General features: G+C 44.0%; 1 protein-coding gene across 1 annotated transcript in view; it reads left to right on the plus strand.

Moving 5' to 3' along the window:
- Positions 1–13,521, plus strand: part of CDON (cell adhesion associated, oncogene regulated) — a 118,360-nt gene that overhangs the window by 47,744 nt on the left and 57,095 nt on the right. Inside the window, exons 8-10 of the mRNA XM_058664131.1 lie at positions 5,410–5,763; positions 11,333–11,622; positions 13,029–13,203. Of these exons, the coding sequence (XP_058520114.1) occupies positions 5,410–5,763; positions 11,333–11,622; positions 13,029–13,203 (819 nt within the window). The remainder of the gene's footprint in view (positions 1–5,409; positions 5,764–11,332; positions 11,623–13,028; positions 13,204–13,521) is intronic.

A 13,521-nucleotide genomic window follows, 5' to 3' on the forward strand; every position in this document is an offset into this window, starting at 1 on the left:
ATAAAGGGATATTTTCTTTTCTAATTGAGTGTTTCATATTCCATTGCATTATTGAGTAGTAAAACCTAGCACCTTAGTGGTTGTTTCTAATCTTCTGGTGTTACAAACAGTTCTGTCATGAATGCTTCTACAAAGATCATTTGGCTGTGTATCAGAGAACACATTTCTAGAAATGAATTGCAGAATAAGAACAGATGTGTGGTATTGATTGGTACTATTGTCTTGCCGTGCATAATGGTTGCTTGTTTAACTCCCACCAGCAATGTCATTCTCTTACCTGCTTCCCCAAACCCTTACTAAGGAGGAGTAGCATCAATTTTTAAAAAAATCTTACCCAAAGTAAAAAAGGAAAATGCTTTTCAATCTGTATTTAAATTTTTTAAAAGATTTATTTGTTTTTATTGGAAAGGCAGATGTACAGAGAGGAGGAGAGACAGAGAGGAAGATCCTCCATCAATGGTTCACTCCCCAAGTGGCCGCAACGGCTAAAGCTGAGCCAGTCCGAAGCCAGGAGCCTCTTCCAGGTCTTCCACGCGGGTGCAGGGTCCCAAAGTCGAGGGTCATCCTCTGCTGCTTTCCCAGGCCACAAGCAGTGAGCTGGATAGGAAGTGGAGCTGCCGGGATTAGAACCGATGCCCATATGGGATCCCAGCACATTCAAGGCACTTTAGCCACTAGGCTATTGCGCCTGGTCCTCAATCTGTATTTAATTTTGAATGAATTGGGGCATTTTTTTTTTAGTTTGGGCATTTTTTTTTAGTTTAGCATGTTTTGAAATGTTTTCTTTCCTGTGTTTTGAATTTTCATTCTTTCATATAAAAATTTAGATTATTAACTCCTTTTTCTTATTGATGTAAGAGATCTTTAGATATTAGAGAGATTAATAATTTACCTGTAATGTGTTGTTTTAAATTCCAACAAGTATGAGATAGACTGCATTTTCTAAACTTAGTACAATTAATTTTTTAATAGATTTATTTTTATTGGAAAGGCGGATATACAGAGAGGAGAGACGGAGAGGAAGATCTTCTGTCTGATGGTTCACTCCCCAAGCGACCGCAACAGCTGGAGCTGAGCCAATCTGAAGCCAGGAGCCTCTTCCGGATCTCCCACAAGGGTGCAGGGTCCCAAGGCTTTGGACCGTCCTCCACTGCTTTCCCAGGCCACAAGCAGGGAGCTGGATGGGAAGCAGGGCCACCGGGATTAGAACCGGCGCCCATATGGGATCCCGGTGCGTGCAAGGCGAGGACCATAACCACTACACCATCGCGCCGGGCCCAGTACAATTAATTTTAAAGTTAATAATAAATAGGTGAATTTCAGAATAAAAATTATTATGTACTTGGAAATTTTAAATTATGCTTCCTAAGATTGATTCAAAAAGAAATAATGGAAATTAAAAACACTTGTATAATAATGAAAATGCTACAGATAAAGTTCTGTAAGAGATAGCAAGAATGGGATTAAGTAAAAAACTGATGGTCTTAGATGTCTCTAAAGGAAAGCACAGAACACTGTTATGGTGTAATAGGCCAAGCTTCTACCTATAGTGCTGGCATCCTGGTTCAAGTCCTGGCTGCTTCCAGCTCTGACCAGCTCCCTGCTAGGAAAGCAGTAGAAGATGGTTCAAGTCCTTGGGCGCCTATATCCACATGGGAAACCCGCTAAGAAACTCCTGGCCCTGGTTTCAGAAAGGCTCAGCTCTTGCTGTGGCAGCCATTTGGGGAGTAGACCAGTGGATGGAAGATCTCTCTTTGGCTTCCCTTTTGCTGTAACTCTGCCCTACAAATAAAGTTAAAATGAATCTCAAAAAAAAAGAAAATTAGTAAGACTGAAATATGGTGAGCTGAGTAAAAGTACAGTGGAACAGATGAATGCAGTTCAGAATAAAAAGCCCGTATAAAGGGCAGTGATGGAGTAAATAGAAAGGAAAAGGAAATGGAGAGCGTCAGTGCAGACAGAAGTTAGTCCTTTGAAAAATCTGGTAAAGCGGACACATCTCGGAAGAGGAACAAGAGCAGAGAGGCAGCAATAAGCAGCATTAGGAATAAAAATGGAGTGGAAAGTGCGAGGCTCATAGAGATTCAAATAGTTTTCAAATATAGGCAGCCATGGGCCAATTCTGAGCTTAGTGAGCCAACAAAAATGAAAAGCACAGATGGTCCTGCAGCTATGGAACACACTGCAATAGCAGTTAAAAATCTTCCCACAAAGAAACACCAGGCCTGATGGTCTTGGGGAGGATTCTGCCAGACTTTTAGTAATAGACCTTTCCAGATGCTACACAGACTGTTCCAGAGAAAGGAGAAGATGGAAACTTTCCAGTCAGTATGATCTTGACTCCAGAGTCATGAAGGAATGGTACAGCAAAGGCAACCCAAACGCCAGTCTCAGTTAAGAGCCTAGGCGCAGATTTCTAACCACACTGTTACGCAGCCAGCAGCGTATATAAAGAGAAAATACATCTTACAGGAGTTATCCAGGAATCTGTCTCAAAGGAGGAAGTATGACTGTCTCAGTAAAAGTAAGGAAACACTGGACTGATGCTTAAAAACGAAAATAGAAGGGAGCTTTCTTTAGATCTGTTTGTTTGTTTGAAAGTCAGAAGTTACAGGGAGAGGGAGGGACAGAGAGAGCATGAGTCCATTGGTTCACTCTCCAAATGGCCATGTGACCACGGCCAAGCCCTAAGCCAGGAGCCAGGAGCTGCATTCGTGTTTCCCGGATGGGTGTTAGGAGCTGAAGCACTTGGGCCAGCCACTGCTTTCTCAGATCGTTAGCAGGGAACTGGATCACAAGTAGAGCAGTGGGACTTGGACTGGTTGGTGTCCATTGGAGATGTCGCTGACACAAGGGAAACTTGGCCTGCAGAAAAAAATTTTTTTGACTAAACAGTGCTTTATAAAAACCAGTAAGACACATCATCCCCACGCCCCAGATTTATTTATTGTTGCAGTTCCAAGTGTCCTCTGCAGGCTCCAGTGTACTGTCATTTTCTCCATGTGCTGCTGGCTATGCTGTCCACTGCTGCGTTTAAGCCGCTGAGGAAACCCAGCTCTGACCCATGCACTCCACAGTCAGACCATGGAACCTGCAATTTTCTCCATGGTTGGTGTTCTGAGTCCAGCAGTTCAGTTTGGGGGATTCCCAAAGAAACTTCATCTGAGGTGATTCCTGACTTAGATCTCTAACTCAGATTTCTAATTTACAAAACAGCAGCTGTGAAATCTATCTTCACACTTAAAAATTAAAGGAGAACTTTATTTTAAAATACCAAAGAACTGCCTATTATACAGATTATGACTAACAAAAACTATTTTATGTCAAGAATTGTATATAAAGATGGGCTGAGTTTCAGAATCCTTGCCTATTTCTGTAAGTTGGCACTCTCAAGCCCTGCCACCCAGTAAGGAAGGGAGGAGAGTGAGTGCCCTGTCTTACCTGGCCCTGGAAGCTGGCATCCTCGAGCCCTGAGAGCAGCGCACAGATTGGCAGACAACTGGTGATGGTTCTGATGCTGTGATATCAGTTCTGTCACAGTTCTTCTCCAGGTGAGCGGGCGGCTCGCATGGCTCTGACGCGGCCGGCTTCCCCCACCAGCTGACAGTTCACAAGTGTCACCAGTTTCCTTTGCACTGGACGGCTCAGTGCGCTCTGGTCCAAACTAGCTACACCTTTCCCTCCACTTAATGGTTTTAAGTAGAGTGCCAAATCCTCAACACATTTCTTTGTAACCTCATAGTGTTTATTTTCACCTAAATGACTTAACTTTATCGATCTGGTACCTGCGCTCCAGCTAATTGGAGAAGTGCAAAATTGACTGGAAGCACCCCAGTGTCTGTGTTAATGGCAGTCTGGTCAAACAGACAGGCAGGTCTTGCAAACAGTGTGTGAACAGCCTAAACCGATGGGTCTGTGCTCATTTCTCATCAAATTCATTATAGCAGATTGGACAGGACAGAAACTCTGTCCATTGAGCTGTCTGCACAGGCATTGTGGAGACTGTATGCTCGGGTTAGCATTCTAGCAGATCATTCTTTTGCTGTGTAGTGTTTTGTAAACTGAGGGGGCCAAGGCTGGGTCGGCTAAATGCCACTCCCAGGAGCACCTCAATGGTGACTGATGCGCCGCGTCTGGCCGGGCAGAGCTCGGCGGCGACTTCACAGCCTTAAACTCCATCGGGAGCTTACAGGGACAGTGGTGAAGGTCGCAATGGGACCTCCTCCTCCCTCCACCTCCTTCTCAAAATTAAATCTTAACTCAGGTCATATGGACAAAGACAGGTCCCAGTAGATCCAAGACTTCAGTAGGAAAGAAAAACTAAAAGTACTATTAAAGGAAATATTGGAGAAGACAGGATCTGTGGGCAAAGTCTTTTGGTAAGACCTTATAAGAGGCTAACTTAAAGAGATATTACTTCATTGAAATAGCAATGTCCTGGTTATTAAAAGGTACTTTTAAAAAATGAAAAGAGAAAAATTAAAAGATACCAGCAATGTTCATAGTTAACGCAAAGAGCCACGTTTGGTATATACGGAGACCTCTGAGCCATGACAAGAAAGATGAGAAAGCCCACAGAAAGCTTGAGAGAAAGCGTTTCACAGGAGGAAGATGTGACTGTCACATGCTCCCGTGGTGACATTCAGCTTCATGATTGCTCAGGGAGTGAGGTTGTGATCACGGGGATAGCATTTCATACAGAATCAGAAACTCAGTCACATGAGACCGGTGCAGGTTGATTTTTGTCAGACTTGGGAAGTGGCACTAGAAAAGAAGAAAAACCTGCTGGATAAAATGTCATCTGCATGATCAGTATTCCATTGCAACCTTATTTAAAATGCCAAGAGAACAGCCTGGGTTGCCAATTAATCTGCCACCTGCAATGCCCTCACCACATTGAGTGTCAGTTCTAGTCCTGGTTGCTTCACTTCTGATCTGTCTCTACTAATGTGCCCAAGAAGGCAACTAAAGGTGGCCCAGGTCCCTGGGTCCCTGCTACCCACCTGACCCTGGCTTCAGACTGAACCAGTCCCAGCTCTCCTGGCCATGTGGAGGGTGAACCAGCGGCTACAGTATCATTCTCCATCTTGCTCTCTAACGTTTTTCATGTTAAGGTCTAAGGTTCTACATTGACATATTCAATGTTTACAGTGGTTAAATCTGTGTAATCTCCTTTTCGGAGCATTCTCAACAGTTTTCTTTATACATTCTTTCTGAAGGACAGGAAGTCTATGTAGAAAATGTTTAGGAGCCCACAGCTATGAAAAATTCTTTTTGTTGGCAGTTTTGTGGTAAAAGCTAAAAGTCTGTCTTTGTTCTGATCATTACTGTGGCATTTACACAACAGGTTGAAGTCCTTTCCATTGAAGATACTATAATATTGTTAATTCTTTGTGGATTTTTTAACAGACAATGGATTCAGACCAGTTATAATCACAGCACCAGCAAGCACAGAAGTGGTAGATGGAGACTTTGTTACCTTGTCCTGTAACGCCACTGGAGTGCCAGTTCCGGTCATTCGTTGGTATGACGGCCGTGGACTCATCACCAGCCATCCAGCTCAAGTCCTTAGATCAAAATCCCGAAAATCACACTCAGTCGGGCCCCGGGGCTTGCACCCAGAGCCTGTCTACTTCACCATGTCTCGGGCTGGCTCAAGTTCTCTCTACATTCAAGCAGCTACTCAGGAGCATGCTGGGAAATTTATTTGTGAAGCTACAAATGAGCATGGCTCCACACGGTCAGAAGCATTTCTAACAGTTGGTGAGTTGCCGTTAATGTCTTAGGTGAAAATTTCCCTTCATAGTAGAAGAGAAAGTGATTGAAATTGGTTATTTTAATCAATCTAACAATTTGAAGATATATTTTTTTCTCAATGACAGTGAAATGTAGAACTATATTTTTTTGGTGTTTGCCTTGATGTGAATCAGAGTGATGTTTTTCTAATTCAAGCTTGTAGTCATCATATAGAAAGTTCATTCTGGAGCAAACTGAAAATATGGCTGGTGTTAAGGATTCATGCTTTCACTTTTCTAAAGCCACTGAAAAAAATCATTACAAAATATTTTACGTGAGCTGTTGATAACCAACTCTTTAGATTCTGAAAATTGTCTTTCATGGTAGGGTCATGATAGTACCAACGATGTGTGTGTGTGTGGGCACACATGCCCCCATTTTATCCAAAGTTGTTATTTTTCTGGTGGCATATAAAGTAGTTTTTTGTATTTTACTAATTTCTGATCATAATAACTTAAAATTTCGTATGATTTTTTTAAGTATGGGTAGATAAAATATCAATATTAATTAAACTTAATTCCAATACGACTTTTTAAAATTCAGACCGTACAACAGCAGGCCTTTCGAGTAGCCATCTGCTTTAGTTACTTGGCTTGAAGACCTTGCCAGATTTGTCTTTGAGAGGCCAATTATCAAAGGTAGTTAGTGTTATCTTGATGAAGAGCTGCTAAAATCCCTTCCCTGGATTATCTGCTTGAGTGGGTCATCTTGTGGTCCTCTTCTGCCCAGGTCCTTACGTCCACAGGTCAGGAGGCCACGGGCTGCTCCCCGAGGCTGCAGTGCTTGCTGCTCCTTCTGGACAGATATGAGCCTCCAGAACTCCCTGCTGTAGTTGCTTCACAGTCTGCTTCTTTGGCAGGTGTTTTCACTGACCCTCATGTGTAGCTTGGACCACACTTACCAGGGTGTGGGCACGCTTAAGCCAGATGAGTGGCCACTGGGTAATGGTGAAAGGGTGGATTGAAGTACATGTACATGGCTGTTTCCTTTCCCATGTGTACAAGGTCCCTTTATCCCTGCAAGGAGCTTCAAGAGAAGTGGGGAAAGCCAGGGACTTCCTGTTATGCCTTCATACTACTCCCAGAGTGTGGAGAGGTCAGACTGATCTGGAAGTGAAGCTTGGCAGGCTGTGTAACTTGAGCCAGTTACTGAACTCTGTGCTTGGTTTCTCACCTGAGTAACAGGTATAGTGAAGCGATTACTTTATGTAATTGCAGGGTTTAAGGAGCAGTAGACATAATAGTCATAGCTGATGGAACTAGATATTTTGTTGAACTTCTTCACTTCAAAAATATGAGAGATCTGTTGCTCTTGGAAGTTATATAAGCTGATGTAAGATTGGAAGATCTTTAAGACTTTGCCCTGCTGTAGGGTTTTAGGTCTCAGTGAAAATCCTTTCTGTGTATACTGATCCCGTCCACTAACATCCTGGTTTGGTGGTCCCCACTGACTCTATGACCAGCTCTGTAATTATGAAGATCCACCTGCGTTTATTAGCACTCGGAACAGTGCACAGCAAGCTACTTCTTAGCCTTACTAAATTCTAAAATGTTGCTGTCATTCCTTTGTTTGTTGTGAAGATAGGAACAAGTAAGGTCCCCGAGAGAGATGACTTGCTCCTTCCTTTTGGTTTTGCTGGAGACCTTGAGTTTTTGAAGTCCTGCCTGTACAAACATTTAAACAGTGAGTTACAATGGTACAAGACGATGAGTATAGTCTGGGTTTCCTGAGTAGTTTGTGGTGGGAGATTGTTGCTTTTTTTTTTTTTTTAAAGATTTATTCATTTTATTACAGCCAGATATACACAGAGGAGGAGAGACAGAGAGGAAGATCTTCCGTCTGATGATTCACTCCCCAAGTGAGCCGCAACGGGCCGGTGCTGCGCTGATCCGATGCCGGGAACCAGGAACCTCTTCCTGGTCTCCCACGCGGGTGCAGTGTTCCAATGCATTGGGCTGTCCTCAACTGCTTTCCCAGGCCACAAGCAGGGAGCTGGATGGGAAGTGGAGCTGCCGGGATTAGAACCGGCGCCCATATGGGATCCCGGGGCTTTCAAGGCGAGGACTTTAGCCGCTAGGCCACCGCGCCGGGCCCGAGATTGTTGCTTTGAATGGTCCTAGCAGTGACCTTGTAGACAGATCTGCTTTTATTTCCTTTTTATTTAGTTTCAAGTCAGTCATTAAATTCATTGACATTATTCTTTTTCTTTATTATTTTTTTTAAATATTTTATTATTGGAAAGCCTGATATACAGAGAGGAGGAGAGACAGAGAGGAAGATCTTCCATCCGATGTTTCACTCCCCAACAGAACCGCAACGGCCGGTGCGTGCCGATCCTGATGCCAGGAACCAGGAACCTCCTCCAGGTCTTCCACGCGGGTGCAGGGTCCCAAAGCTTTGGGCCGTCCTCGACTGCTTTCCCAGGCCACAAGTAGGGAGCTGGATGGGAAGTGGAGCTGCCGGGATTAGAACCGGTGCCCATATGGGATCCTGGCATGTTCAAGGCGAGGACTTTAGCCGCTAGGCCACGCCACCGGGCCCAACATTATTTTTTTTCTCAATTTTTATCAATTTCTTCCAATTAAAAAAAAAGACTAGATATCCTACCATTTCACAGCATTGTTTTGATGGTTAATTGGAATAATACACGAGAAACAATTTTTGAAAGTACAGGTAATGCTCCAGTTAGGATGGTTTACCTTAAAAATGTTCAAGTTTTATTTAAATATAATATTTATTTATTTGAAAGCTAGACTTACACAGAGAGAAAGAGCTTCCATCTATAGGTTTACTCCTCAAATTACTACAGTGGCTGGAATCGGGCTGGCTTGAAACTATCCTATGTGATAGGATTGGAGACAGTAGAAGACAGTTTTCTGAATCTCCCCTTTAATGAAAGTGTTGGAGATGGACTGGCATGCTAGCACATCAGGCTCATCTTCTGCCCTGTGACTCTGGAATCCCCTATGGTTGCCAGATTGTGTCTTGGCTGCTCTGTTTCTGATCCAGCTCGCTGCTTGTGCCCTGGGAGAGCAGTTGAGGGTGGCCCAAGTCTTTAGGACCCTGCATCTATGTGGAAACCCAGAGAAAATTCTTGGATCTCAGCTTTGGTTGAGTCTTGCTTTGGACATTGCAGTGATTTGGGAAGTGAATCAGCAGACAGGAGACCTCTGTCTGTAAAATCTGCCTTTCAAATAAAATAAATGAAACGCTAAGAAGTAAAGAAGTGGTACAGTCTCCCTGCTTCCTGAATGACAAGTGGAATTTGGGTGCCCATGTGGCAAGATGTGTTTCTCACACCTGTGTGTAAACTCTTATGCAGCCAAGCGCCAGTTCCTGGCGGGAAGTTGCCCAGGGGAGCCGGAAAACTGCAAAAGATTCATTGGCCCTTTCCACTCCCTTGGCTAGAGTCCGTTTCTCCCCCTTGAGCAGGCTCCACAGCCGCCCCACACCTCCTGTGCACCCGCTGACTCACTAAATAAACACGCCTAGTTCCAGCAGCAATATTTGCAAATTGTCTGTGAGACTTTAGTCAGTTTCCTTCTGCATTATTTCCTCACTAGCTTCTTGTTTGCTCAGATGAAGGTTGCCCCCTGGGACTCCTTTCTCTCTTATAGACTAACGGAGAGCTGACCTTAAACCGCGAGGCCTGTGTCCCATGGTTCTCCACTAAAGCCCAGTAGTCCTGACAACCCGTCTTCTCTTTAGCAAGAATCTGACTTCACGGTGGGAATGAGACTACAGTGTTGTCTTCCTGGCTTCCACCTTCCACCACGGGCATGAGGCCCTTCAGTTGCCAATCTGAACAACTCGTTAGGGCACGTGAGTGCCTTGGCTTTATCGTGTGGGTGGTGTGTCTTCATAAGCTGCTCTTCTGTTTAGAGCAGCCTCACTCACATTCTCCTGACAGTTTTTGTCACTTGGTGCGTCAGAACTCTGGTTTCCTCATTTATAAAGTGGGAGTGATCTTATTCGCCAAAGAATGTTGTTCAGAGAATGAAACGATATCAGATTGTTCAAAACTGTGAGGGGGCTTCAGAAAGTTCTTGGAAGGTTTGTGATCTTCATCCCACAGATTTTTGTGACATCTCTGTACGCAACATTTGGTATAGTCTCATATGCTCAATGTTTTTTAATATATAAATTTATTTTATTTTGGTGATGTTTACATAGTTGAGAAGGATGTATGTCCATGTGGACCACTGATTAGGGTGGGAAGGGCCAAAGAATGGGGGAAAATGGATGAGATAGTTTTTTTTTTTTCTTTCTATATTTTGCGAGGCAGGGGAGAAAGGGAAATGGGCTCTTCCAGCAATACAACCTCATCAATAACCCGGGGTGGGTGGGGGAGGGAATGAGAGAGGGTCCCCAATGTGGAGCATACTCCAAGGGTACTGCTTAAGTAGTTCCAGTAGTTTTGAGATGCTGTTGATTTCATTGACCCAAGATTGAGGAGATCCTTTCAAGGTCCATGATCAATGATTTTCTTTGGAGATCGCAAAGCCCACTCAGTTTTTTGGTGCCTGTTATTTTACTTGCTCTGTGGACCCTGTACACCACTGGTAGTGTTGTGAAGGCTACCAGCTTGCTTTGTCTCTAGTCTGGCAGTTTCTGACTCAGTCCTTGGTTCTCTCCAGAAATTGAGTTTGGAAATCAAGAACTTCCCTTCCTTTGGCTGTGCTGGTCTGATTCCTGTCATTTCTTCCTCTTTCCAGAATGTAGACTATCTGCTGTGTGGTGTAGCTGTCTGACTGTCTACCCAGAAGGTTGATGACTGAATACAGCAGGCCGCATACGATCTCCTGTTTCTTGGGGTTCTAGATAGAGTTGTGCATGAGGCTAGTCGCTTAGGTGGTTGTAATTAGATGGCTGAAACTGGGCTGGGACACATGTGTGAGGCTTTTGTGGGGCTGCACCCCCACCTATGTCTCGCTCTCTTTCTCTCTGTGTACTCTCTATAGTTTGGACACCTATTTATGGTAGTGGCTAGACCCCAAGAGCACAGTTAATGTAGAAGTACAGGGGAGGGCTGCCTGGGGCGTGACTACTGGCAGTGTGAATATAAGGAGGTTATGGTTGAAACTTGCTACTCAGTAGAGAAGGGCCTAAATCTTGACCATTTCCTGACTATCCATGTCACTTTGCTTCCAAAGTATGTTATTCCTTGTGTTTCATTTGCCAACTGAAATTGAAGCATAATGATCATCAACATAAAATCTTCAACAATTAAACTAACATGGCATTGAAAAAGGGAGATTATTAATGTAGAGGAAGGAAAAAGAATTTTAAAAGCCTTTAAACTGCTAAACTATTGCATCATATAGTTGATTTTTTGAAGAACTTATTTGCTCTCCCATCAGTGACAGATTGCTGGAATTTAGATGCTTCCATAAATTATAAATTAAAATGCTGCGGCTTTAACTTTGATATAATTAGCACAATTTGAGCCAAAGTGGGCTGTTAGATCACCAAGAGGGTAGAAGACATTGAAAGGATGAGTATCTTCAAGCCATCTCCCCTCATTCTCTCTCTGCAGTTCCTTTTGAAGCCAATACAAAAGCAGAAACAGCCACCCCTTCAGATGCTGCTCAGAATGATGAGACAAAGGACTCAGAGAGTGTATTGCCAAGCCCGCTGCCAGGCCAGGCGCATCCCAGTGCTGGGGAGTTGCCATCAGAGAAAAATGCCAGTGGTGCCTCCATCCCTGATGCCCCCATCATCCTAAGCCCACCTCAGACTCAGACCCCAGATACATACAACCTGCTGTGGAGGGCAGGGAAGGATGGTGGCCTGCCCATCAACGCCTATTTTGTGAAGTATCGAAAGGTAATGTCTTCTTTTTTTATCTACTTTCTCTCCTCACCCTCTCACTCTGCTTCAGTAAAGAACACTTACTGTCTTCCACATTGTAAACTGGCAGAAAGCGGAATAGGATTGTACCAAAATGATGGTCCGAGAAACCCGCCGTCGTGCTAGGCCGAGCAGAGATAGCCCGCCAATCATGTTGAGTTGTAGGCAGCAAACAAGCAATAAGAATGTGGTGAACAGTATTTTCCCCCAAGATTGGGATTCTTTTTTTTTTTTTTTTAAAGATTTATTTATTTTTATTACAAAGTCAGATATACAGAGAGGAGGAGAGACAGACAGGAAGATCTTCTGTCCTAAGATTCACTCCCCAAGTGACTGCAACGGCCAGTGCTGCGCCGATCCGAAGCCAGCAACCAGGAACCAGGAACCTCTTCCGGGTCTCCCACACGGGTGCAGGGTCCTAAAGCATTGGGCCGTCCTCGACTGCTTTCCCAGGCCACAAGCAGGGAGCTGGATGGGAAGTGGAGCTGCCGGGATTAGAACCGGTGCCCATATGGGATCCTGGCGCGTTCAAGGTGAGGACTTTAGCTGCTCAGCCACGCCACCGGGCCCAAAATTGGGATTCTTGAGTGCAAAACTCCAAAAGCTACTTTTAAAATTGTAATACTTTTCTTTTCTAAGATAGTAGAATACTTTTATGTAGCAACTAAACTAGTTTCTTATTAAAACAATAGTTTGAACTGAGTCCCCTTGTGTAGTGCTGACAGTTGTTTACATTTTGAGTTGTGCTACTATTAGTTGTTCATTTACTTGGTAAACCTTTGGCCTCATTTTTGTCTTTGTGAGTTCTAATTAAGGCAAAATGAAAAGCTCCTTTTTTTAATGAGACTACTCAGTGAATGAAAAGAGATGGTAGATACTTAAATTTGACGTCTTTTTCTTTGCCTTAGATGTGTTGCTGTAAATCATTTAATAGTGATATTGTTAATGACAGAAAAAACTAACATGGTCATATTTAAGACTTTCTCTGTTGTCCTAACCTGATTCTGGATGAGGAATGTGAGTTTTGCTGGTTGTTTATCTGTCCAAAAACTTCCAGGCCGTGTGTACTATGTATTACCAATAGTATTTGTTATTGAGTCCTTATTTTCCCAATAGCCCAGTAAGAAAGGAGCTGTTGTCTCCATTACAATAAAGGAAATGGACTCTAGGGGGCAGAAAACATAATTGAGACCACACATTAATGGTAGATGGTAGAGCCCAGAAAGAATTCCTAAGTAAGAACTACAGGTCTCCGTGTAATTCCTACTATTACGTCTCCTTTATGGCACATCTCAAAACTCCTCTAGAATGGAATGAATTTTTGTTTTTATCACTTTGATCGAAAGGCTTTCTGCCCTCTCTCTCCGATTTCTTTGGAGCAGCTGGACGATGGCGCTGGTGTGGTGGGAAGCTGGCACACGGTTCGAGTCCCAGGAAGTGAAAATGAGCTCCATTTAACTGACTTGGAGCCAGCTAGTCTGTATGAGGTCCTGATGGTGGCACGAAGCGCCGCCGGGGAGGGACAGCCTGCTATGCTCACCTTCCGAACCAGCAAAGGTGAGTGTGATTCTCCTCTGCAGGAATGAGCTGCTTCTCAATGTCAGCTTATTTGTAAAACTCCCTTCTGGCTAGGAAAAGGCCTTTGGTAGAGGAGTTAAAATGCTACTCGGAACTCCCATATCCTGTGACCAAGCATCTGGGTTTGAGTCTCAGCTCTGCTCCAAGCTCAGCTTCCTGCTGAAGCACACCCTGGAAAGCATCAGGTGATGGCCCAAGCCCTCAGGGACCTGCCACCTGCAAGACAAACCTGGATTGAGTTCTCAGTTCCCGGGCATTTGGTGAGTGGGATAGCAGGAGGAAGCTGTCATTTCTAAC

This window comes from Ochotona princeps, chromosome 4, assembly GCF_030435755.1.
Source record: "Ochotona princeps isolate mOchPri1 chromosome 4, mOchPri1.hap1, whole genome shotgun sequence".
NCBI classification, from domain to species: domain Eukaryota; kingdom Metazoa; phylum Chordata; class Mammalia; order Lagomorpha; family Ochotonidae; genus Ochotona; species Ochotona princeps.